This window comes from Leopardus geoffroyi, chromosome C2, assembly GCF_018350155.1.
Source record: "Leopardus geoffroyi isolate Oge1 chromosome C2, O.geoffroyi_Oge1_pat1.0, whole genome shotgun sequence".
In the NCBI taxonomy this organism is placed as follows: domain Eukaryota; kingdom Metazoa; phylum Chordata; class Mammalia; order Carnivora; family Felidae; genus Leopardus; species Leopardus geoffroyi.
The window spans coordinates 121,400,914-121,427,273 of NC_059333.1; the positions used below are offsets into that span (position 1 = coordinate 121,400,914).

Consider the following 26,360-nt stretch of genomic DNA (forward strand, 5'->3'; position numbering starts at 1 on the left):
TGTGTTTTTTCCATAAAGGATTGATAAAAATGAAAGCTGCCTTCCGTTCCTAAAGAAAGTGGGTTTGTTATAGCAAGAAAATGATGCAAAAAAGTAGTATGTATGTGTGGCAAAGATTAAGGCTGCATAGTTCTTCTGGTCTGGGGAGTAACTGTGGAGGTTTGTGCTGCTCTCGAAGCTGCATTGTTTGGAGAGCTAAAGTACTTAATTCTTGATATATTTGCCAGATGCCAACTGACTATTCTAGGCAGTGAGATCTGATCAAAAGGGTTGGTATCTTAGTTGATCAGAGAACACACAGGCCACTATTTTTGGTTAGGACTGTCAAAGCAGTTCTGCTAAGTATAGTTTCTATAAATTCCCAACTGTAATTTGCAAAGACTTCAAGTCTATAATGTTTGAGAGCAGAGAAGCTCACTGTTAATCAGATGGTTTCACAGTAATGAAATCTATGAAACAAGGGAAGAAACTTTGCAGAAGCAGGTAAAGAATGGTTGTATGTTTTAGATGTTTCTCTAAATTAGTTGAAAGACTTCATAAGTAAAGTAATTTGGGAAGGTTCGTCATGGCTCAAACCTAGGTGTCAAGTTTCATTATTACACATGCTGTAGAGTTAGACTCCTCTTCTCTTTGGATGTGGGATACATAGAGGCTTCTGATCTATCATATATAGACAACAAACAGAGTTGATAGAGGGAAGGGGTGGGGGATGGGCTAGATGTGTGATGGGTATTAAGGAAGGCCCTTGTTATGATGAACAGTGGATATTGTATGTAACTGTTGAATCACTGAATTCTACTCCTGAAACCAATATTGCACTATATGTTAACTAACTAGAATTTATTTATTTTAATGTTTATTTTTGAGAGACAGAGCTCAATCAGGGTAAGGGCAGAGAGAGAGGGAGACACAGAATCCGAAGCAGGCTCCAGGCTCTAAGCTGTCAGCACAGAGCCCGAACAAGGCTCGAACCCACAGAACCGTGATACCATGACCTGAGTTGAAGTTGAACCCCTAACCGACTGAGCCACCCAGGCACCCCATCTAACTAGAATTTAAATAAAAATTTGGAAGAAAAAAAAAAAGATTGCTCTATCATATTGGAGCAAGTGGTCATTGAGAGGATGTGTTTTCTTTGGGGAGAATATTTGCATTTTTTAAAAAAGTTTTATTTATTTATTTAGAGAGAGAGTGTATGTGTAATAATGGGAGGAGCAGAGAGAGAGAGAATCCCAAGCAGGGTCTATATTGCCAGTACAGTGTCCAATGCAGGGCCCATGAACCTGAGTGGAGATCAAGAGTCAGATGCTCAACTGATGGAGCCACCCAGGCTCCCCAAGAATATTTGCATTTAAACAAATATTCCTCCAAAATTATTGAATGTACTTGACCTACACAATTACTCTTTTTAGTGAACCTATTTATGGGGATAAGTTCTCACAGCCTGGTCCTCATTACCTTTTGGTACTTCTTGGTATAATACTTGGTATGACACATCCCCTCTAGATAGCAAATCCTGCTAATTCTACTCAGATTTTGATCTTAAATTTTTGATATTTTGGCATCTGGTGATAAGCTTGTAAAGTTATTCACAACTGGACTTTTTGAAAACTACATTTCTTTTTTTTAATATTATTTTTAAGTAACTTCTATGCCCAGCGTGGTGCTCAAATTCATGACCCTGAGATTGGGAGTCTCATGCTCTACTGACTGAGCCAGCAAGGTGCCCCAAACTACATTTCTATTGTATTTCTTTTAGCCTTGTTCTAAATTGTTTTTGGTGGAGTTTGTATTTAGAAATTAGAGGATGTTCCATATTTATACTGCTATTTTAGATTTTTTTTAATAAAAAAATCACTGTTTTACATTTTTTAAATGTATTTTTACTACAGAAAGAGCAAAGAGGGCTTTTTATGGCATTGATCCTAACCTCTCTGATTCTGTTACCTTATTTATACTATGAGGATATGTGTGCCTTTCTGTGTTGTTAGATAATTAAATGGAAAAATGTGCTCAGTGCAGGGTCTAGCATATATCAGATATTCAAATGGTATGATTAATAAAGAGGAAATATGGGGGTGCCTGGGTGGCTCAGTTGGTTAAGCTGACAGCTCAGAGCCTGGAGCCTGCTTTGGATTCTGTGTCTCTCTCTGCCCCTCACCCACTCACACTCTGTCTCTCTTTTTCTCAAAAATAAATAAACATTATTAAAGAAGAAATACTGGGAAAGTCTGGCTTCTATATAGTCATGATCCACAATATCATTATCCATCTTAGTGTCATATAAGTAGAATGTTTAGAAAAAATAATTACCTATATAATACTTGTTTTACAAATCCAGATTTTTTTAAAATGTTATTTATTTTGAGAGAGAGGGGGAGAATCCCAGGTAGGCTCTGTGCTGTGAGCACAGAGCCTGACACAGGGCTTGAACTCATGAACTGTGAGATCATGAGTCTGAGCTGAAATCAAGAGTCAGACACTTAACTGACCAAGCCACCCAGGCACCTCTACAAATCCAAATTTTAAAGTAACTCAGAATAGTTTAAGAATAGATATAATTTAAGCAGCTTATTTCATATCCTTTGTTATGCCATTGACACGTCATTTGTAACTTCCTTAAGCCCTTTTATTGAGTGACCTTATGCACCCTGAGCTGCTCCTGACCTAGTACCCGCAAGCTCCTCGATTTTTGCCTTAAACTTAATTCAAAATCCCAAGTTCTTAGAATTGCTTACCTCTGAATGTGTATATGTTCAGTTGGCTCTTTTTCCCCCTGCCCTTAGTTCAAGTTAAGCACACAGCTAATCTTAAAACTGCACTTTGTAATTATCCAGGCATTAATTCTGTTCTAATACATGGCGCAATTTAATTTGTTGGTCAATGGCATTTTTAAATTGCCCCTTTAGAAGTAATTATTGAGGGGCGCCTGGGTGGCTCAGTCCATTTAGCGTCCAACTCTTGATTTCGGGTCAGGTCATGATCTCACAGTTTGTGAGTTTGAGCCCCACAGTGGGCTCTGCACTGACAGAGTTCTGACAGTGCAGAGTCTGCTTGAGATTCTCTCTCTCTCTCTCTCTCTCTCTCTCTCTCTCTCTCTGCTCTTCCCACACTTTCTCTCTCTTCCTCTCAAAATAAATAAATATACTTTAAAAAAAGAACAAGAAGTAATTATTGAAAAAATGTTTTTTAGGGGAATGGAAACATTAAAAATCAAGGGTTTTTTTTGGGTAGAGATTATCATTTTGTATTTAAGTACAAAGTACAACACAATACAAATACAGTAAATAGAATAAATAGAGTATCTAAAACAATGAAAAAATCTCTAAATGCCACTTTAAATAAAGTTTAGTTGATACTGGCTTCTTTTAATAGGTCTGAATGGACAGATGAATTAAACACATACAGAGTGGAAGCAGCTTGGAAATTGTCACAGTGGGATTTGGTGGAAAACTATTTGGCAGCAGGTAAAATTACTTCTTAAAGTATAAGCAGTTTTAATATACTATAAATATTCAGACTTAAGTAGCTGAGTACCATCTATAATTAATCTTTCAGCTTGTTTTATAATTGCCTTCTTGTTCAAAGTAGAATGAAACCATCTGTTCAGTATTTCTGCTGACCATTTTACACATGAAGTAAACCTTGTTTTGCGGCCCCATGGCATTCCTTGACTCTACATTTATTTTTCAGATGGGAAATCTACAACATGGAGTGTCAGACTGGGACAGCTATTATTATCAGCCAAAAAAAGAGATGTCACAGCTTTTTATGACACACTGAAACTAGTGAGAGCAGAACAAATTGTACCTCTTTCAGCTGCAAGCTTTGAAAGAGGCTCTTATCAACGAGGATATGAATATATTGTGAGGTATTTGTGGGGGAGGTCCATCTTATATTCCTGGTTTGTAAGTGTCTTCTGATAGATTTGGAATGTTTTGATTAGTAAATAACTGATGGTATGTTTGGTATCATGTGTATCTACATACAGTGGCTCTTTCACTCCTTTATCTTATGGTCACCCTATAGTTTTTTTGTTTTGGTTGGTTTTGGTTTGATTTTTTTTTTTTTTTTTTAAGTAATCTCTGTGCCCAACATGGAGCTTGAACTCATGGCCCTGAGATCAAGAGTCACATGCTTTACCACCTGAGCCAGCCAGGCACCCCTCACCCTATAATTTTTTTTTTTTTAATGTTCTAATGTATATCCTTTTCATTGGAAAAGCAATTATGAGATTTCTAAAAATAAGAAAAACATATTTGTCCTGTTGTAATGTCATATTGTCTAGACATTTACTGTGCCTGGCACTTTGGTGCTCAGTACTTGTTAGTTTCCTCTTCTTCTCACTTAGAAATACATTTGACATTTCCCTCCCCCAAAATGTAGGCCTTACACTATGAGGAAGGAAAATTAACTTTTAGAGGTAAGGAAGAAAATGATGGAAAACATTTCAGGTCTGTTAGTTCACCTGAGAAAAATAATACATGTTATCATTGAAAAGATAAGTTAAGAACTTTTTTTTTTTTTTTCAGTTAAAAGAATTTACTATAATTTGTATCAGCCCATTTGGAAACCGTTTAATGAAACCATAGATTGCACCACTGAGATTCTGTTCTGTAGCTACTCAACTGCATCCTCGAACACTGAGTCATAGACACTGCATATTATATATGGAAAAAAACTTCTGTGAATGTGTCATGAGGGTTTCTATCATTCTTAGAAAAAATTAAAATTGTATTCATTTCACAGTTATTTACTGTCAGCTATGCCAGGCATATGCAAATATTTATGTTGATTCATAATGGATCTGTATTTTCTTTTATCTTCATATAGGCAATAAAATTTGATTTTCATATACTTGAATTTAGTTTTATATACCCTTCTCCAATTTACTTAATAGGAAATCGGGGACCATAGCAAAGCACTAAACATTTAAATCAACATTATTGGTGTTTAATACCTAATTTAAAAAGATAAAAATGTTACTGTTTATATACCAAGAATATATAAGATTAAAGTTCTTCCAAAGAAAACTGTACATTTTAGATTCTTCATGGCTAATTTAAGTACATGCTTTGTGTATGAGATTAAGGGGCTGAATATGATAACATTTTAATATAGGCTCTATCTGTCTTCAGATTGCACATGTTGTGTGAATTGGAGCATAGCATCAAACCACTTTTTCAACAGTCTCCAGGTGATACCTCTCAAGAAGATTCTCTAAACTGGGTAGCTCGACTAGAAATGACCCAGAATTCCTACAGAGCCAAGGAGCCCATCCTGGCTCTCCGGAGAGCTTTGTTAAGCCTCAACAAAAGGTGTTTGACACTTTTTTTTTATGTCAGTTATCATGAATTTATTATTATACTTGCACATCCTTTGAGAGTATTTATCTTTCTTGATTTTCTCTCTGAATCTGTGTTTTTCTGTTATCAATTGTATAGTTGAAATCTGTATAGTTGAAATGAACCTAGTACTTAAGAATTACTTTTGTATGCACTGTATCTTGTTTTTTTTTTAATGTTCAAAACATATCTGGCAGAGGTACAGATAAAAGTTAGTATTAAAGTTTTCATAGACTTGTAATTGACAAAAATTGACCACCCTAGGAAAATTAAAATTAGTTTTTTAACAAATCAAATTTCTTTGATTTCTTTGAAATAGTATATTAACAAGATTCCATGTTAAGAGATATTTTTAAATTGTTGAATATACTTAAAAATTCTCTTTCCGTCTGTTTTTGTCATACTCATTTAGACCAGATTATAATGAAATGGTTGGAGGATGCTGGCTACAGAGTGCCAGAGTAGCTAGGAAGGCTGGTCACCACCAAACAGCCTACAATGCTCTCCTAAATGCTGGAGAATCACGACTTGCTGAACTGTATGTGGAAAGAGCAAAGTGGCTGTGGTCCAAGGTATGGCCAAGGGAACATCAGCGTGTGTGTGTGTATCATATATTATATGATATATGATATATAAGATATATACATCATATATATGATATATGATATGATATATGATATATACATGTATATATATGATGTTGTAGATTATGTATGTCTTACCAAGGCCTAAGAGATGATCCTTAATCCCAATTCAGACTCTTTTCCTGTCGCCTTTCTTCATCATTCTACCATAATCTAGAAGAAACCATTTCTTCTTTCCTGAAGTCCCCAAATGGCTTTCCATTCAAGCTGAAAGTGCAATTCTTTGTTTTCATCTGCCCTCCTTTTTTTTCTTGAGGGAAGCAGCCAATTTTTACTTTGTTTTTACCCTCTCTGTATATAGACAGAGTCTTTGCAGTAGGCACTCAAAAACTTATTTGTTAAATGAAAATAATACTGTTCCCTACTTATATCCTTGGCAGATAATTAGTTCTGGGTAGACTTGCCATTTTCACTCCAGATTAATTTCTAATCTAGCCTATCAGGAAGGGTTTAGCATAAGAACAAAAGTGCCCAGCAATCCCCAGATAAAAGCAATGGTAATGAGAAAGAAGCTTTTTGAGTATCTGAACTACTTGCAAAGGTTATGCCACAGATTTAAATGGCTGTTATTTATATATTTCCTTATGGTTGCCACCAGTCTAGAATTAGTAGTAAGCATAGCATGTTCTGAAAATTGACATTTAGCAACTATAGCTGATGCCATCTGTTATTGTGGAGGCGAAAGTAATGACTCAGCCTGTATTTGTCATTACCTGATCATTTTCTGAGCTAGTGCTAGTCTGTATTGTAATGCCTTAAATTCACTGTGTTCAAAATGCAGTTCATCATCTACCAGTCAATAACTGCTTCTCCTATATTCTCTATTTTTCTACATAGACTCTATTGAATCCTCTCATCTAACACAGAAATCTGGGCATCATCTTGAACTTCTTCCTCTCCTTCATTTTCCACATCCAATTGGAGACTAACTCTACCATCATCCATCTTTTGATTTTTTTTTAAGTAGACTCTACCTGTAGACATGAGGCTTGAATTCATGACCCTGAAATCAAGAGTTGCATGCTCTACCAACTTGTGCATGCCAGCCAAGTACCCCACTTTGGATTTTTAAAAAAAACTTTAATGTTTTTGTTTTTGAGAGACAGAGAGAGAGAGAGAGAGAGAGAGAACAAGCAGGGGAGGAGCAGAGGGAGAGGGAGTCACAGAATCCAAAGCAGGCTCCAGGCTCCGAGCTGTCAGCACAGAGCCTGATGTGGGCCTCATGAGATCATGACCTGAGCTGAAGTCGGACGCTCAACTGACTGAGCCACCCAGGCACCCTGAAATTTTTTTTAATGTTTATTTATGTTTGAGATAAATAAATGAAAACTCACAGTGTGTGTGAGTTGGGGGAGGGGCAGAGAGAGAGGGAGACAGAAGCTGTGAAGCAGGTTCTGTGCTGACAGCAGAAAGCACGATGTGGGGCTCAAACTCACAAACCGTGAGATCATAACCCGAACCAAAGTCAGATGCTTAACTGACTGAGCCACTCAGGCACCCCATCTTTTGATATTTTGATACATACTTCCAGTTATAAAATAGAAAAGTCATGGGGGTGTAATGTACAGCATGGTGGTGACTATAGTTAATAATACCCTATTGTATATTTGAAAGTTAAAAAAGAAACATCTTTTGAATCGTCTCCCTCTTGTTTATCTCTGTTGCTTTCATGCATGCCTTTTAACATTTACAGCCTCTAATAATATTAATAGCCTTTTTTTTAATTTGCCTATTCCTCTGTGCCCATTACTGCAGTCTGTGATCTTTCTAAAATGGACATTGAATCATGTAGCTCCTGTGATAAATCTTCTGAAGTATTCTTCATACATTTATTATGAAGTCTGACCCCTAGAAAGTACACAAGGCTTTTCCTGATTGAGTTCCACTCTCCCTCTTCAGCTTCACTTGTCACTATCTCATAGACCCTTTAGGCGTCAGGTAAAACCAGATTACTTACCTTTTCCAGTAAAATTTTTATTCCTCCTTCTACCAAGAATGTCCTTCACTGAATACATTTCAAGAAAATTGCTATTTATTATTTAAGACCTAATTTAAATTATCTTCATTTGGTAACCTTTCCTGACTGTTGCTCTCCTCCATTTTCCTGTACCTTCATGTAGATTTAGAAGCGTCCCTTCTCTGTCCTTAATTATACCCATATATATTCCTCTGTTAATAGAACTTCACATCGTGTTGCTATTTTATATAGTCTATTTCTTCACTTGACTATGAACTTTTTTAAGCCAGAGATTTTGATTTATTCGTGTTTATCCCTAGTCATCTACATATGTGTTCAGTATCTTGTACTTTGATTGACTGTAAGAATGAATGGGTGAATTAATGAATGAATTTGAGCTCTATGTGATTTGAAGCAATGCTTCCTTTTTAGGATTTTACTTTCACAGGAGGGAAATGAGACATGAACATGAAATTACAAAGATTTATACATAAAACATACTTAATGGTCTTTAAATGCTAACAGTTTTGTTTTTCAAAAACAGAAATATGTTTTTAAATTAAAAGGCTTATTGTTTCCTTTTTGCTTTTAGGGTGATGTTCACCAGGCACTAATTGTTCTTCAGAAGGGTGTTGAATTATGTTTTCCTGAAAATAAAACCCCAACCGAGAGTAAGAACATGTTAATCCATGGTCGAGCTATGCTGCTAGTGGGCCGATTTATGGAAGAAACAGCTAACTTTGAAAGCAATGCAGTTATGAAAAAATATAAGGCAAGTATATGTATAATGCAGTTTCATTAAGAGTTCAATCTTGTTTTGTTTTTGCAAATGGATAAAATGATTTTAAAGTCTGTAAGGAAAAACACATGTATAAAAATACCCAGGAAACTTTTTGACTTTTTAGTAGTGTAGATAGCATAAGAAGAATTATCACGAAGCAAATACACTCAAGAAACCATCACCCAGGTCAAGCAGTAGAATATTATTAGTACTCAATGACCCACCCTTTCACCCTCCTAAAGGTAATCACATTGCATCCTGCAATTTTTTGAACAAACACAATGTATACCTTCCTTACTAAGTATTAAGCTTTACATTGATGGTATTGTGAGAGAGCTACTTCCCAATAACCCATGAATCAAAGAAGAAATTGCAGTGGAAATTTAAAAATTATCTATAATAATAAACTAAATGATAATAAAAATACAACCTATCAAAACCTGTAGGATTGGGGAGGCACGTGGCTGGCTTAGTTGGAAGAGCATTTTTTTTTTTTTTTAAGTTTATTTATTTATTGTGAGAACAAGAGGTGGGAGAGCACAAGCAGGGTAGGGGCAGAGAGAGAAGCCCAAGCATTTTCTAATCCTGAAATTTTTTAAACCTGAAAATTTTTGTATATTTCCTTCATCCTCTTTGCTTCAGTGACTACATGGGGAAGGGACACTGGCAGCCTTGTCCCTGTGGCTGGTTGGGCATATGAATCCAGCATTTGTTTCATACATCTAGTCATGTCATTCTCTCCTCTATCCACAGGCAGGTTGCCATCTATAATAAATTTTCAAGAATAGATTCAGGGTAAACTCAAGATTTAAGGTTCCTGGTTCAAACTATGTTCTCAAACTTGCTTGAATTAAGAGTCAAACTTCATTTAAAAGTTTTGTTTTTTTGTTTTTTTGTTTTTTGTAGTCAGCCATCCTATGTATTTTCCATCACATTTCAAATAATGTTATTTTAAAATAAATACACAAGGCAGGAAAAGGGAAAGGAAATGATATAGGGGACAAAGTAAGAGTGACCAGAAAGGTTGGAAAAAACTTGGAAGATTGTGGCCTCACAGAAGTCAAGGGAGAAAGTGTTTCCAAGAGGAAGTGGTGAGGACAACAGAAACAGATGCTGAAGAGAGTTCAAATGAGACCAGAATTGGAAAGGATCTTTTAGATTTAAGGATCTGCTTTAGTGGAATACTGAAGACTGAAACCATGAAGAAATAGTTTGAGGAGTGAGTGTGAGGTGAATTCTTAGAAACTGGATTATGAAGTTGAGAGGGAGGGCAATTATCTGTGACAGATCTTGGAGAAAAATAAGATGTAATTTTTTTTTTTTTTAGCCATATTTTTATGCTTTTAAACCCTGTCCTCAGGGCTTTGGTATTCTCCTTTCACTGAGATTTTTTTTAATAAAAAAAAATATATGCACACATTCATAAAACACTTTAATCCATCTGGAAATTATTTTGATGTATCATATAAAGTGGCAATGTAAATGGAGTTTTCTTTTCCTAAATAGCTGATTATTCTGCACTATTTCATGTTGGCCAGTGGACAACCCACCAGAACCAACCAGCTATCCTAAGAAAACCTTTTTAAGAAAACAGCTATTCTTTATCCAAATCAAAGAATCATTGTTCCTTTGACTTTGCTCTGCCTCCATGTGGGTCTCATACTTTTGATCCCTAATCATCTATTCATACTTTATTTCCCAGCATAGTTTGGGGGTTTCTTAGGTGAACATCTGGTGTTCTCTTTCACAGGATGTGACCTTGTTCCTGCCAGAATGGGAAGATGGGCATTTTTATCTTGCCAAGTACTATGACAAATTGATGCCCATGGTCACAGATAACAAGATGGAAAAGCAGGGTGATCTCATTCGGTATATAGTTCTTCATTTTGGCAGGTAAGTGTGAGAACTGTATGTGTGCTGATTAAATATGTCAGAGTGCCTCTTTTATCACAGATCTTAATGTGTTCAGGACGTTTTCTGTTTCGCCACTGATTCAGTCTTTAACCTTAGATAAGATATGTTTTTTCTTTATATCATTCTTTCTTCCTTTTAAAAACTAAACTTTATTAGTGGAAAAAGTAGTGTGTGTGTATGTATGTGTGTGTACATTTTTTTTAAATTCAGCAGTACCTGGGGCGCCTGGGTGGCTCGGTCGGTTGGGCGTCCGACTTCAGCTCAGGTCATGATCTCACGGACCGTGAGTTTGAGCCTGGAGCCTGCTTCCGATTCTGTGTCTCCCTCTCTGTCTTCCCCTCCCCCGTTCATGCTCTGTCTCTCTCTGTCTCAAAAATAAATGTAAAAAAAAAAAAACAAAACATTAAATTCAGCAGTACCAGTATTATACAATGAAAATTAAGTGCCCTTCCCATTCCAGACCCTCAGCTTCTGAGTCCCCCTCCCTAGAATTTTAGAAGACTCTTAATGTAATATATTTAGTGGTTATAATTAATTACCAATGGAATGTCTCCTTCCTGCCCATTCTGCTAAGAAATACATATGAAAATCATTTTGACATTAGACTTGTAGAAAGAGCTTATCTCTTAGACTAGATAACAGATGAAATATAACTTGATTTTATATATATCAGTGTATTATAATCAAATAGTGTATTGTCTCATGCCTACTGTTTATATTTTCACATATTATTTCCTAAGAAGTAATAATGACATTCCATTCATTCTTCTTGGCATAGGCAATGTGGAGCTTAGTGAAGAATATAGTAACAAAAAGAGATAAGGGAGTCGAAGGTAACCTCTACTAAGAAGAAATACTGACAACATAATTTTTGTCAGAAGGCTATGCAAAATTCAAGTGGTAGTTTAAGTCTTTACATTTTAATCTACATAATGTAAAAAAAGAGCACTGTGTTAATAACATTCTTTTTCTGTAAAATTGCAGATCTCTACAATATGGGAACCAATTCATATATCAGTCAATGCCACGAATGTTATCACTATGGCTTGATTTTGGTGCTAAGGCATATGAATGGGAAAAAGGTATAATTTTTTTATGTAAAAATTTCAAGGGATAAGAATTTTAACTTTAGCATAAAGTCACATTTGGCTTGGCAATCTAACTTACAAAAAGCTAGAAATAAATTTGATAATTAAGATTGCATGTAAGTGTGAGTAAGAAACTAAAGTTAAGAAAAGAGGAAATGCGTGGACTTAGTTGTTAGTCCATGGACTAAACGCATGGACTTAGTTGTTGCAGTTCACAGCCTGCAAATGAGAATCTTCTCATTCATTCAAGAACCCAACACATATTGAGAGGAACTAGTTTAAACCAAATAAGTTATCCTAAAAATTACAATGAACTGTGGCTTATTCTTTGTTTCTAGTGAAAATTAATTGCCCTTGAGTTTTTCAGTGACCCTGAATATTTTAACTGTTTTTTCTTCACTGTTTTTTTAACTTTGATTTGTTTTTTTCCAGCTGGCCGTTCTGATCGTGTACAAATGAGAAATGATTTAGCTAAAATAAACAAGGTTATTACAGAGCACACAAATCACTTAGCACCATATCAGTTTTTGACTGCTTTTTCACAGTTGATCTCCCGAATTTGTCATTCTCACGATGAAGTTTTTGTTGTCTTGATGGAAATTATAGCCAAAGTGTTTCTGGCCTATCCTCAACAAGCAATGTGGATGATGACAGCTGTGTCAAAGGTAATATAATAGTCACTACAGTGTCATTTTCCATTTTATATGGCATTGATTATTTAATGTTAATATGAAGATGTAAGTTCCATTGTTTCTTTCTTAGATTAGTAGTAAAACATTAATTTTAAATACTTGAAAAAAGAGAAATTAAAGCATTATATGTCATTTTAAAGTTCAGGAATATGTACCATATCAAATGAAAGGACAGGTACGTTAAGGTCAAAGAATTCAGCATCCTGTTTCTCTATGAAGTCTAATAAACTTTTAGTGCATGGTATAAAAATGGTAGCCTACTTTTTTCGAAGTGTTTTATCTAAAGTACCTAAACTTTTAATAATAGAAAAGCTTTATTGCATTATTAATAAGCATTTATAAGGTGGTAAATATATTTAATTACAAATACTTTGGAGAATTTGGAAAATACACAGAGATCTAAAAAGGAAAACTAAAATTCACTAATTCTACCATTAATATTCTTCCGTATTTTTGTATGTATATTTTCTATGCATATTTTAATGCTAAATTTGGATTATAGAGATAGAGAATTTGATATTTTTCACCTACAATTGTTACCATAAGCATGTTCTTATGAATTCAATATTCTTTGAAGACACAGTTTTAATAATTATATAAAATTCTATAGTAATTTATTTTCTGTAATTTATTTAACTGTTGGTTTTCCATAGTTTTACTCTTGTAATACATCTAAACACATCTGTATTCTCATTTCTGATTATTCTACCAGGATAAATTCTAAGAATGGAATTCATAAGATAACAGCATTTTTATGGCTGTTGAAAGCATTGCCGAATTGATTACCAGGAAATTTGAATAGTATAAATTCTCATCATCATCATGAATACTTTTTAAGTTGATTTGTGTCAAAATTTTGTTATTTTTTTAAAATCTTTTATAAAACTACATTTAATTTTTTTTATGACAGTCTTCTTATCCCATGCGTGTGAACAGATGCAAGGAAATCCTAAATAAAGCTATTCATATGAAAAAATCCTTAGAAAAGTTTGTTGGAGATGCAACTCGCCTAACAGATAAGCTTCTAGAATTGTGCAATAAACCGGTATGATCATAAATCTTACTACTTATAGATCAGTACTGGATAATTTATACAAAACTTCTATATGACTTTAGCTGGTTGTCTTTCATTTGATTAGTTAAGTGAAAATTCTAACAAATGAGTGTACACATACATCAAAATTCATCAAATTGTGTACTTAACCTCAATAAAGCTGTTTTTAAATTTTCTAACCTGTCCCTCTCTCAAACAAATATACTCAAAAATTTCTAAAAGCTCTTTTTAATGTAGATTATTCAGAGAGTAAATTATCCATATCTATTAGAAATAATTTAAGTAGAAGGATATGAAATAGGCTCTAAAAATATAAATATGTAAAATACTCATAGTTATCTCTGTTATTATTTTGTGTCATATCTTTAAAGTTTCAAAACTTACATGTTAACCTACAGATATGAGAGGAAAGAAGATTGGAGTTTTGATTTTCATTTCATTTCATTCTTTCAGTACACATTTATTTCATTGCCTATGAGGGAACAGGCACAATGCTGAAACAAAGATAAATAAGACATGTTCTGCTGCCTTGAGGAGTTGATAGAATCATAGGGAAGAAAGGAGATGATTATCATCTAGTTTAATAACTACTTTTTTCAGTATATTTCTGTAATGAACATGCTTAAGGGGTAACCCACTCTTTTACCCAAGGAATTAGAAAAGTACCCTAAAGAATACCTAGAAAAGGTAAAAGTAGGGAATGAGGATAGTTATAAGGAGGGAGAAAGAGACTCTTTATAAGTAAATAGCTAGATTTCACTTTACATACATATTCAGTCTATTAGCTCTTTATAGATAAGAAAATACAGACTATTCTATGTCTCACCTTCCCTTCATCAATAAATGCCTTGAAAGAAAAATATGTTTTTGCTATCTGCATTAGTCCTATTTGACCTTTGATGTACTTGGCATTATCAAAGACAGTGTTATGATAATGGTAAACATTTACTATGCACTGGCACTTTTCTAAATGCTATACACGTATAAGTTTTCAGTTCTTTATCTGAAATTTTTGTAGCCAGCTACATTTAGGAATTCAGAATTTTTCAGATTTTTAAAGGTAATGCAGTGTATGTACTTAATATTGAGTATCCCTACTGTAGTTATTCTGTTAAAATGTCCCATAATCGGTTACATAACTGTTTCTGCAGTAAAACATACTAATCTTTGCTCTAAGTGAGAAGTTCAGGTATCATTTTGCTGCCAAATGAGATTTAGTACTGAATAAAAGGTTTGATTTACACAACTTTTTGGATTTTGTAATAGGGGATAATAGACTATATGCCTCTATTATCTCCTTTATTATCTCCTTTAGTCATTAAACAGCCCTGTGGTATAGGTACTATTACTGATGCAGTGAAAGAATACAGAGTAGGTAAAATGAGATGTATAAAAAATTCTTAGAAAACCACTGACTGCTTAACCATTGTAATTAAAATACTGTAGAAATGAAATTTTTGTTTTGGTTGAAATTAAGCATTCTACAATTCAAGGTAAACACAGAGTAATTAAAACGTACTGTTTTTTTTTCCCCCAGGTGGATGGAAGTAGTTCTACATTAAGCATGAGCACTCATTTTAAAATGCTTAAAAAGCTGGTAGAAGAACCAACATTTAGTGAAATCCTCATTCCTTTACAGTCAGTCATGATACCTACTCTTCCATCAATTCCGGGTGCTCATGCCAACCACGAGCCATTTCCTGGGCATTGGGCCTATATTGCCAGCTTTGATGATACGGTAAACTTCCATGTTACATAACTAACTACAATTTTAAAATTTAGTGAAGTTAGAAACGGCAAAGTAAGTTTAAAGGTGTCTTTCTCAGAGAGTAAGTAAATTGTATTTACAAAGAAAAAAATGATTAGAAGTACAGAAAAGTAAAACTTTATACCAGTGGGACAAAATTAAATGTTAAAAATGTTCCCAAGATCTATGACCCACAAAAATATCCATATGGAGAAGACTGGTACTTTTTTAATGTGTATTATGATGAACAAGAGCCATGCATCTTAAATAGCATACTAGGGGAGATGGTTCCTTCAGAATTTTTAGCTTTTTATGTCCTCCCTTGAACACATTTTCCCTTCTCAATTTTTCTAGTACATATTGCTAACATTACATGTCTTTTTCTAATCATGTGCTACCTTTGTTTCGTCAGCTTTTCAATCATATACATTTTATCTTCCCTTGTGCATTGTAAGATATACACACACAATATTTAGACTTATTTTCCTTTTAATCATGTATAACCCCTAGGACAGTGTCCTGAAAAAAATGATTAACTGAGTATTTTGATTTTTTAGATGTTCATATTGTTTTAGTTTGAGTATAATTTTTATTTTCCACAATTTGACTTTTCCATACTTTCTTTTGTCCTAAAAATGGAGAAAAAATGAGAACAAAATATAGTTTTTGTTTATACTTTGGAAGGACACAAAATTCAGCTAAGAAGAACTTGATTTTTTTTTGAAGTATAATATGTAACTATAAATGTAACTATTTTATTTTTTATTTTATTTTAATGTTCATTTATTTTTGAGAGAGAGAGCAAGAGAGAGTGCATGTGTGTGAGTGGTGGGGGAGGAGCAGAGAGAGGAGACACAGAATCCAAAGCAGGCTCCAGGCTCTGAGCTGTCAGCGCAAAGCCTGATGCAGGGCTCGAACCCACAAACCACGAGATCATGACTTGAGCCAAAGCTGGGTGCTCAACTGACTGAGCCACCTAGGCACCTAAATATATGACTATTTTAAAGAAATGGTACTAGAGCATTTCTAAGTGAATTTTTTTTAATGTTTATTTAATTTTCAGGGAGAGAGTGGGTGAGTGGCAGAGAGAGGGTGGGAATATAGGATCCGAAGGGGGCTTTGTACTGACAGTAGAGAGGCCAACATAGGGCTCGCATGCTTGCACTCATGAACCATGAGATCATGATCTGAGCCGATTTCAGATGCTCAACTGACTGAGCCATCCAGGCGCCCCCTAAGTAAATACTTTTCATAACTGTGTTTGTTCCAGCAAGTCTATAGATCAAAACATTTAATTGCTTCATAGCCAGATACTAAACCATATAATGAAATCATTCTTACTTATAATCAGGTTTTGTTTTTAACTTAATAATACTCAGCTTATTGACTCACCTTATTAGGTAGACTTGATTTTGGAAAGAGTTTCTTTTTTCAAAAATCAAGTTACATTAAATTGATAATCATTTCTTACCCTAAAGACATTTAGGGGCACCTGGGTGGCTCAGTTGGTTTAGCGTCCGACTTCGGCTCAGGTCATGATCTCACTGCTCGTAAGTTTGAGTCCTGCATCGTGCTCTGTGCTGACAGTTTGGAGCCTGGACCCTGCTTCGGATTCTGTGTCTCTCTCTCTCTCTCTCTCTCTCTCTCTCTCTCTCCCCCTCCCCTGCTTGTGCTCTGTCTTTTCCCTCTCTCAAAAATAAATAAACATTAAAAATAAGATTTAAAAACAGTACCTACAGCTCTGAAGACAGGCTCTGAAAAATGTTTCAAAAGTCATTTAAACATTGTGACTGTTCTGAAGAGAATACCTAAGTTTAGATGTATAAGCACTTATATTGCTGATAACGTAATCCTTTTACTTTATATCCACTCCTAATGGGTGAAAATGGGTCTCTATTAATGGGCAACCCATTCTTTTCATAGATGATAGGTGATTACGATCAAAGACATCTTTAAAGGGGCACCTGGGTGGCTCAGTTTGTTAAGCGTCTGACTTCATCTCAGGTCATGATCTCGCATTTCGTGGGTTTGAGACCCATGTCAGGTTCTGTACTGACATCTCGGAACCTGGAGCCTGCTTCGGATTCTGTGTCTCCCTCCCTTTCTGCCCCTCCCCTGCTCATGCTCTGTCTCTCTCAAAAATAAATAAACATTAAAAAAAAAAAGAAATCATTAAAATAATAAGCTTACTACACAATATAGGTTATTATATTCTTTTTGTTAGGTAGCACAATTTTTAAATATAAAAGTTTAAATGGGGGTGCCAGGGTGGTCCAGTTGGTTAAGCGGCAGACTCTTGATTTCAGCTCAGGTCATGATCTCATGGTCCTGAGATTGAGCCCTACATCAGGTGCGCGTGCGCGCTCTCTCCCTCCCTCCCTCTTTCTCTCTCTCTTTCTCTTTTTCTATTGTTCCCCCTCTCCCTCTGCCCCTCTCCCCTACTCACACACACTCTCTCTCAAAAAAAATAAAAAATAACAAATTTAAAGAATCTTGACCTTAACTTCTATGTAATTCATCATCTTTTAGGTGGAAATTCTTGCATCCCTTCAGAAACCAAAGAAGATCTCTTTAAAAGGATCAGATGGAAAGTTCTACATCATGATGTGTAAGCCTAAAGATGACCTGAGAAAGGATTGTAGACTGATGGAATTTAATTCCTTGATTAATAAGGTTTGGAGATAGTTTGCTTTAATTTTAGAATTACAGTAATTACTATCATTGTGATAGGAACTTTTCAGTTTGCAAATAGATCATTCTTTTTTTTTTTTTTCAACGTTTATTTATTTTGGGGACAGAGAGAGACAGAGCATGAACGGGGGAGGGGCAGAGAGAGAGGGAGACACAGAATCGGAAACAGGCTCCAGGCTCTGAGCCATCAGCCCAGAGCCCGACGCGGGGCTCGAACTCACGGACCGCGAGATCGTGACCTGGCTGAAGTCGGACGCTTAACCGACTGTGCCACCCAGGCGCCCCTCAAATAGATCATTCTTAAAAAGAGAATGAAATGTACTACCTTTTTTGTTTTCACTTAATTTTTTTTAATTGGGATAAAATTTACCATTTTAACCATTTTTAACTGTTCAGTTATTGACATTAAGTACATACACATTGTTGTGCAACCATCCCCACCATCCCTCTCCAGAACTTTTGCCATCTTTTCATACCAAAACTCTCTATCCAGTAAACAATAACTCCTCATTCCTCTTCCTCCCCAGCCTCTGGTAACCACCATTCTACTTTCTACCTCTATGAACTTGACTACTCTAGGTACCTTGTAGAAGTGGAATCATACAGTTTTGCGCCTTTTTTACCGACTTTTTCACTTGGTATTGTCTTCAGGTTTCATCCATGTTACAATGTGTCAGAATTTTTTTCCCTTATAAGGCTGAATAATATACCATTGTATGTGTATATTGCATTTTGTTTATTCATTCATCTATCAAGGGACACAGAATGTTTCTACCTTTTGCTATTGTGAATAATGCTGCCATGAACATAGGTATATAAATAACTCGTTGAATTCCTGCATTCAGTCTTTTCAGTGTGTATACAGAAGTGGAATTGCTGGGTTCATGTAACTTTTTAAAAAATTAGATTACCTTTATTATATTGAGAAAAATGTGTAAGACGTGTTAATGAGGGAAAATATTTTCTATTGAATGCTTTTTTTTTAATGTTTATTATGTTTTTTCTTTTTTTTTTTAATTTTTTTTTTTTCAACGTTTATTTTTTTGGGGACAGAGAGAGACAGAGCATGAACGGGGGAGGGGCAGAGAGAGAGGGATACACAGAATCGGAAACAGGCTCCAGGCTCTGAGCCGTCGGCCCAGAGCCCGACGCGGGGCTCGAACTCACGGACCGCGAGATCGTGACCTGGCTGAAGTCGGACGCTTAACCGACTGCGCCACCCAGGCGCCCGTATTATGTTTTTTGAGAGAGAGAGAGAGCACGAGTACAGGAGGGGCAGAGAGAGAGGGAGAGACAGAATCTGAAGTAGGCTCCAGGCTCCAACCTGTCAGCACAGAGCCCAACACAGGGCTTGAACTCACAAACAGCGACTGAGTTGAAGTCAGATGCTTAATCGAGTGAGCCACCCAATCGCCCTTCCCAAACATTTTAAATAAATTTTTTAAAAAGTCCTTCATTTCATATTGCCTTTGAAATGGATTTTAATGTGGTATAAAGTTTTGTTTTGTTTTGTTTTAATATTTTTATTTATTTTTGAGAGAGAGCATGAGCAGGGAAGGGGCAGAGAAGGAGGGAGACACAGAGTCCAAAGCAGGGTCCAGGCTCCGAGCTGTCAGCACAGAGCCCGATGTGGGGCTTGAAATCGGGAACCGTGAGATCATGACCTGAGCCGAAGTCGGTCGCTCAATCGACTGAGCCACCCAGGCGCCCCTAAAAAACTTTTTTTAAATGTTTGGTAAATTGGTAACTTAATTCACTGACTGTTAAACCAATTAGTATGTTCATCCGAAGCTCCCTTGAGTGTTTTTCTGGTTAGGAGTATTAGATGGCCTGGCTTTAGTTTATAAATGTATCTTTTTCAGTTTTGTTACTGATTAATTTATTTCGTTACTATTCTCCTCATTGCCATGGTCAGATACAGTAGCCTGATTTTCAAAAACTACAGTCTGTGTTTGTCTAGGAGACCACAAACTGATCTTTACATGTAAATTCTAATATTATACTGTTTGGCTGACATTTATGTAGCCTACTTATTCCTGGCATTTAAAATATGTTTTTGGCTAGTGGTTGTGCTTTTGAATTGGACAAATTGCAATTATACTTGTATGCTTAGTCTGTTTATGTCCTACAGTTCCAGAACTAAACAAAATACTGTTTATCCTTTCCTAAATTAATTCAGAATTAATCAAATGAGATGTAAAAAGCTTTCTTCTGCTAGGAGATAGTTTTTCAAATGAAGCTGTAATATCAAGCTGCAAGAATAAAAATAAAATTTTTATACGATATATAAAATAAAAATTTTAAGGACATCATAAAACTCATACTTTTTTGTTTATAAATTTTTGAGATAATCAAAATTAAATAGCAGTCTTTGTACCTAAGGACTTAATATTTCAGTAATATCTATAAAGCAATAAACAGTGAAAGAACATTTTGTCATTGAATATACAACTTTAATACTTTCAACACAGTATTCTCATGTTAATAATTAAAAAAGTGAATGGGTTGCCCATGAATAGTGAATAATTCTCAGTGAATAATTAAAAAAGAGGGACTTGCCCAAGGCATTTTTAATGATTTGGAAAAAAGAGGATGGATACTATCCTAGTAGTATCCTTTCCTACCATTCTGAAGAATTATTCATCTATACCACAGAGTAAACTTTCATTGACATTCTTTTGCTATGAAATGAATAATTTTTAGATATGTTTGACATGACATGTAGAATTCTGAATTTTTAAGTTTATGTTTTTTTTTTTTTTAATAGTGCTTGAGAAAAGATGCAGAATCTCGCAGAAGAGAACTTCATATCCGAACATACGCAGTTATTCCCCTGAATGATGAATGTGGGATTATTGAATGGGTTAACAACACTGCTGGCTTGAGACCTATTCTGACCAAACTATATAAGGAAAAGGGTACTAAAATGAATTCTTAATGTACAAATATATAATGAGTATAAAATCTACTAACATGTATAATTGTTATTAACATATCTCATTGTACCGTTTTTTTAATAAGCCATAGTAGAATTTCTAGGTCAAATGATAGTCTATATACAGAAGTACTAAGGTGTTTGTCTTTACACCTTCCTTCTCTACCTTTATCCCGAAAAATTTGATGTAGCTTACAAAAATGTACATGAAAATTTGTTTTTCACAGAGGTTTTGGTTAGCAATTCTGGAACTACTTTACATGTATACTCAACTTTATTTTTTATTTATTTATTTTTAATGTTTATTTATTTTTGAGAGAGAAAGAGAGAGCATGAGCAGGGGAGGGACAGAGACTGAGGGAGATACAGAATCAGAAGTAGGCTCCAGGCTCTGAGCTGTCAGCACAGAGCCCGACGCGGAGCTCGAACCCATGAGCTGTGAGATCATGGATGCCTAACCGACTGAGCCACCCAAGCGCCCCTGTATACTCAACTTTAGCAAATGAATAAATATATTATGGATAATGAGAGCTAGTTTTCTTCCACTGTCAGAGAAAGAAAAGGAGAAAGAAGGTTTGAATAAAGCCAAAAGTATTAAATTGGAATTAGAGACTCCAACTGGCCAAGCCTCAGATAATTTGAGCAAGAAAATAAATAATGATAGTATAGATTATAACTCATGGAATAAAATTGACATGAGTCCACACTGATGTAAATAAATGCTTCAATAAATAAGTAGGGAAGTAGGAACAGTTCTTCCTTACAATACATAATAGATCTTCCTTGTAGTTAATGAATGTAGAGGAAATTATGGAAATAGAAAATGACCAATTAGCAAGTACCACAATAATAATTATTGCAGGCAGCGATTATCAATGGATGTTGAAATTAATGGGCAAAAGGTTATTTGTAGGGTCTCAAAGTATCTCCCCATAAGCTACTTCTTAATTAAAAAGGAAGAAAAGTAGTAACTTTACAGTGGAGAAACAAAAATATGACTGGTTAGAACTCTTAAAAAATTTCAAGGTAATCAAAGACAAAGACAAAAATTACTCACATTTGAGGACATTAAGGAGATAATGACAGCTGAGTGTAATAAGGGATCCTGATTGGATCCTGGCCCAGACAAAGGATAGTAGTGGGACATTTGGTGAAATTTGATAAGGTCTAAAGGTTAGTTAATAATATTGTAACAATATTGAGTTCCTTAGGTAATTGTACTATTGTTATAAAAGATACAGACATTAAGAATAGCTAGATGAAGAATATATGGGATGATAGGTGAAGTTATCAGAATAAGGTAGAAAATAAGTTATTATCTTCCCTAGGGCCACTGTAACAAAGTGCTACAAACAACAGAAATGTATTCTTACACAATTTGAGAATTGTGAATCCAAAATCTTGGTGTCAGTAGGGCCATCTCTCTGCAAGCTCTAGCAGAGAAACTTCCATGCATTTCTGTCAGCTTCTGCTGTCTTCAGCAATATTTGATGTTACTTAGCTTATAGACTCATCACTTTACTAGCTCTATTCTCCGTCATCATACAGTGTTGTCCCTAAGTCTGTATGTCTGTTTTCTTATACAGTATTTTATACACAGTCATAGTGTATTAAGGGCCCACCATAATGACCTCATCTTAACTTTATTATATGGGCAGCAACCCTACTTTCAATTAAGGTCACATTCACAGGTACCAGGGGTTAGGACTTAAACACATTTTTTTAGGGTACAATTTAACCCATAACAATAAGTAACATTTATAAATTACTGTATCATTGTGCTAAGTATGTTATATGCCTTGTTTTTTATTGGTAAGTGATTATCCCTATTTTATGTACAGTACAGAGGTTAAGTAACTTCCCCACGTTCACAAAGCTGATAAGTTGCAGAGCTGAAACTCACACACTGGACTCTTATTCCAAGGAATTTACTATTGACTATTTTATTGGAAGGATGAAATATTGTATAAGTTTTAGTTATTGTTATTGGATTTTTTTTTAATATTAAAAAAAACTTTTTTAAATACTGTGAACACATGGGAATTATGTAACATTTGAGACTGAAAACATCAAATCTCAAACTTATCCTTAAAACTTTGGCTCTGCCTTGGGTGTAAAAAGCACCAAACCGAGGTGCCTGAGTGGCTCAGTCAGTTGAGTATCTTACTCTTGATTGCAGCTCCAATCATGATCCCAGGGTTGTGGGATTGAGCCCCATATCAGGCTCTATGCTGAGCATGGAGCCTGATTGAGATATTTTCTCTTTCTCTCTCTCTCTCTTCCTCTCTCCCCACCTTTCCTTCTCACTGCCTCTCTCCCCTTTTCCCTCTGCCCCTATCCCCCATTCGTACTTTCTCTCTTAAAAAAAAAAAAAAAAAAAAAGTATCTAAACCAAGGTGGGCCTGAAAGGCACTTTATAGACTGTAGTCATATCACCCATCTAATATAAGCTCACCAGTATATCAGAAGGAAAATTTCTTGTTTTTCTCCAGATGATTTGCATTGTACAAGATTAGCTCAAGAATCAGCTATACTATGAATCTTATAGGCTAGCCTTCACACAGTAAATTATTTCAAAGCACCATTGTAGGTTTTTTAATAATGATTCAGTGTGGACCTATACTACATGCTGATTAACAGAGAGATTAGTACAATTTTAGTGAGGACTACAGCATTTTACAATTCCAGGGGTACTCCTCACGTTGGATTTATTCTGAGTAATATCTTCTGGAATCAGTTGATTCCACATTAGTTTTAGTTGACATTCATTTTCATAAACAAGAAGCTTCAGTTTGGATAATTACAAGGGAACATACATAATGCGTTTTATTATTTTATTATAATATCAGAAGGTAAGTTTATGAAAATTTTTCCATTCTTTTAATTAACAATTTGAATAAAAATGGATGTTTTCTGTCCAATAAAAAAATTGCCCCTTATTTGGCTTGTGTGATTAATGAAAACCACCCTACCTTGTAGGAGTTTATATGACAGGAAAAGAACTTCGCCAGTGTATGCTACCAAAAGCCGCAGCTTTGTCTGAAAAACTCAAAGTATTCCAAGAATTTCTCCTACCCAGGCATCCTCCTGTTTTTCATGAGTGGTTTCTGAGGACATTCCCTGATCCTACATCATGGTAAATTAAACAGAAAATAATACATTATTATGGTTAGATGTTTTAAAAAGTATCTTAGGGGTGCCTGTCTGGCTCAGTCAGTAGAGTGTGTGATTGTTCTCGAGGTTGTGAGTTTGAGACCCACACTGGGGCTAGAGATTACTTAAAAAAATTTTTTTTTAATTCTAAATTTAAAATTAAATCTAAATTAAATCAGTGGCATAAGGATATGTGATAGGCATTGTGTTTTCTTTAGGTACAGTAGCAGGTCAGCATACTGTCGTTCCACTGCAGTTATGTCAATGGTTGGTTATATCCTGGGGCTTGGAGACCGTCATGGTGAAAACATCCTCTTTGATTCTTTGACTGGTGAATGTGTACATGTGGATTTCAACTGTCTCTTCAATAAGGTAAGTGATGTGACTCATTCTAGTTAATTGTATGTTTTCTCCCAATTGCCTTTTTTAACAACTGTTCTTCCTAGATATACCCGTTGGTAGCAGTTATCATCACAGTTGAGTCACACTGAGAGTTTTTTTGACTGGTTTTGATCAGTGGATCCCAGAGTCCTCAGTAAAGCAACTTAGGATGAAGAGAACTCAAAAGAGTGATATAGGAAAACTAGCACTGAACTTGAAATCCAAAGATTCAAGTTCTGACTCAGTTCTTAGTTATGTGAATATGGGCAGATCAGTTCATTTTACTGAGACTCAGTTCTAAAGAGACAGTACTTTAATGTGATGGTTTCCAAACTTGGCAGCATATCAGAATCATCCAGGAATTTAAACAAAATACACAGATCTCTGGCAGACATCCCAGAAAATTCTTTAGGTCCAGAGGGGCTTAAGAATAAATTAAGCTAGTTGGACTGAGGTCCCTCAGGCCCCCTCTAATTTTCCAGTGTCCTGGAAGGCATACTGGTAGATTAACCCCCTATTTTCATATCCCCAGTATTGATTGCCATCTGCTGTCACAGGAACTAAGACAGGTTACAGATACAAATAAGATTAAATCAAAAGATAAACCACTGGTATTTGTTAAATCATATAAGAAACTGAGTCAATAAATTTGGGGATGAAAAGGCCCTATGAAAGGCAGGTTGAGAATGGTAGAAAATAAATGAACTGGACTTCATTATACTGTATGTTGTATACTCTCATCAGTATAAGCATCTAACATTTGGTTATTTCTTTTCCCTCCCTGCTTTAAAGTGAAACTCTTAAAAAAAAAAAAAAGAAAAATAATGAGAATATTTGTTTTTATTTTATATTACTCAAGAAGGACATTAAGGAAATTAATATGAGATTAAATATTGAATGCATAAAAATTTCTCTATAGTAATATTCACTAATAATTCAGTGATAGGTGAATCCATCCATCCGTTAGATCAAAGGTAGAGATGTAGGCTCCTTCATGATATAGGCCTTTAATGTGGTTACAAATATTTTTATATTTACATATTATAAAAATATAAATATTTTGAAGGTATCTCTGCACTTTGCTTAAAGAGTCTAGACTTGAAGTTCTAATTTTTTTTTGCACAAAAATTTTAAAATTCTAATACTACTTTTTAATAAAATGCCTTGTTTTAAGGGGGAAACCTTTGAAGTTCCAGAAATTGTTCCATTTCGGCTGACTCATAATATGGTTAATGGAATGGGTCCTATGGGAACAGAAGGTCTTTTTCGAAGAGCTTGTGAAGTTACATTGAGGCTGATGCGAGATCAAAGAGAGCCTTTAATGAGGTAATTATTTATGTTATGTAAACAATTTAACAGTAATCTTGAGTGTAATTATTGGTTCCTAAATATGTTTTTTAAATAATAGAAGCCACTTTGCATTGGTTGAAGTGATTTTTTTTATTTTGTTGTATTGTATTTAAAAAAAAAATTTTTTTTAATGTTTATTTATCGTTGAGAGACAGAGCATGAGCATGGGAGGGGAAGTGAGAGGGAAAGACACAGAATCCGAAGCAGGCTCCATGCTCTGAGCTGTCAGCACAGAGCCTGACGTGGGGCTCAAACTCACAAACCGCAAGATATGACCTGAGCTGAAGTTGGATGCTCCACTGACTGAGCCACCCAGGCGCCCCGAAGTGAATTTTTTTAAATAATAGCTTTTTTAAGGTATAACTTACAGTTCATTGCAGCATTATTTATAATAGCCGAGACATGGAAGCAACCTGAGTGTCCATTGATGGATGAATGGGTAAAAAAAGCCTGATGTATGTATATGTATATACACACACACACATACACACAAACATATACATACACAGTGGAATATTATTCAGCCATAAAAAGAAGGAAATCTTGCCATTTGTGACAACATAGATAGACTTTGAAGGCATGTATGCCAAGTGAAAATAAGACAGAGAAGTGTGTGAGATCACTTATA

The 26,360-nt window shown here is 35.2% G+C and overlaps 1 protein-coding gene across 3 annotated transcripts in view; it reads left to right on the forward strand.

Moving 5' to 3' along the window:
• The window catches only part of ATR (ATR serine/threonine kinase), a 100,901-nt gene that overhangs the window by 66,788 nt on the left and 7,753 nt on the right, over window positions 1–26,360 (forward strand). For all 3 annotated transcript variants that reach the window (XM_045503416.1, XM_045503417.1, XM_045503420.1), the window contains 15 exons: window positions 3,376–3,467; window positions 3,694–3,871; window positions 5,139–5,318; window positions 5,758–5,917; window positions 8,539–8,718; window positions 10,478–10,620; window positions 11,626–11,723; window positions 12,162–12,394; window positions 13,332–13,466; window positions 15,013–15,213; window positions 17,752–17,895; window positions 20,681–20,831; window positions 23,828–23,984; window positions 24,220–24,373; window positions 25,557–25,708. In XM_045503416.1, the coding sequence (XP_045359372.1) occupies window positions 3,376–3,467; window positions 3,694–3,871; window positions 5,139–5,318; window positions 5,758–5,917; window positions 8,539–8,718; window positions 10,478–10,620; window positions 11,626–11,723; window positions 12,162–12,394; window positions 13,332–13,466; window positions 15,013–15,213; window positions 17,752–17,895; window positions 20,681–20,831; window positions 23,828–23,984; window positions 24,220–24,373; window positions 25,557–25,708 (2,358 nt within the window). The remainder of the gene's footprint in view (window positions 1–3,375; window positions 3,468–3,693; window positions 3,872–5,138; window positions 5,319–5,757; window positions 5,918–8,538; window positions 8,719–10,477; window positions 10,621–11,625; window positions 11,724–12,161; window positions 12,395–13,331; window positions 13,467–15,012; window positions 15,214–17,751; window positions 17,896–20,680; window positions 20,832–23,827; window positions 23,985–24,219; window positions 24,374–25,556; window positions 25,709–26,360) is intronic.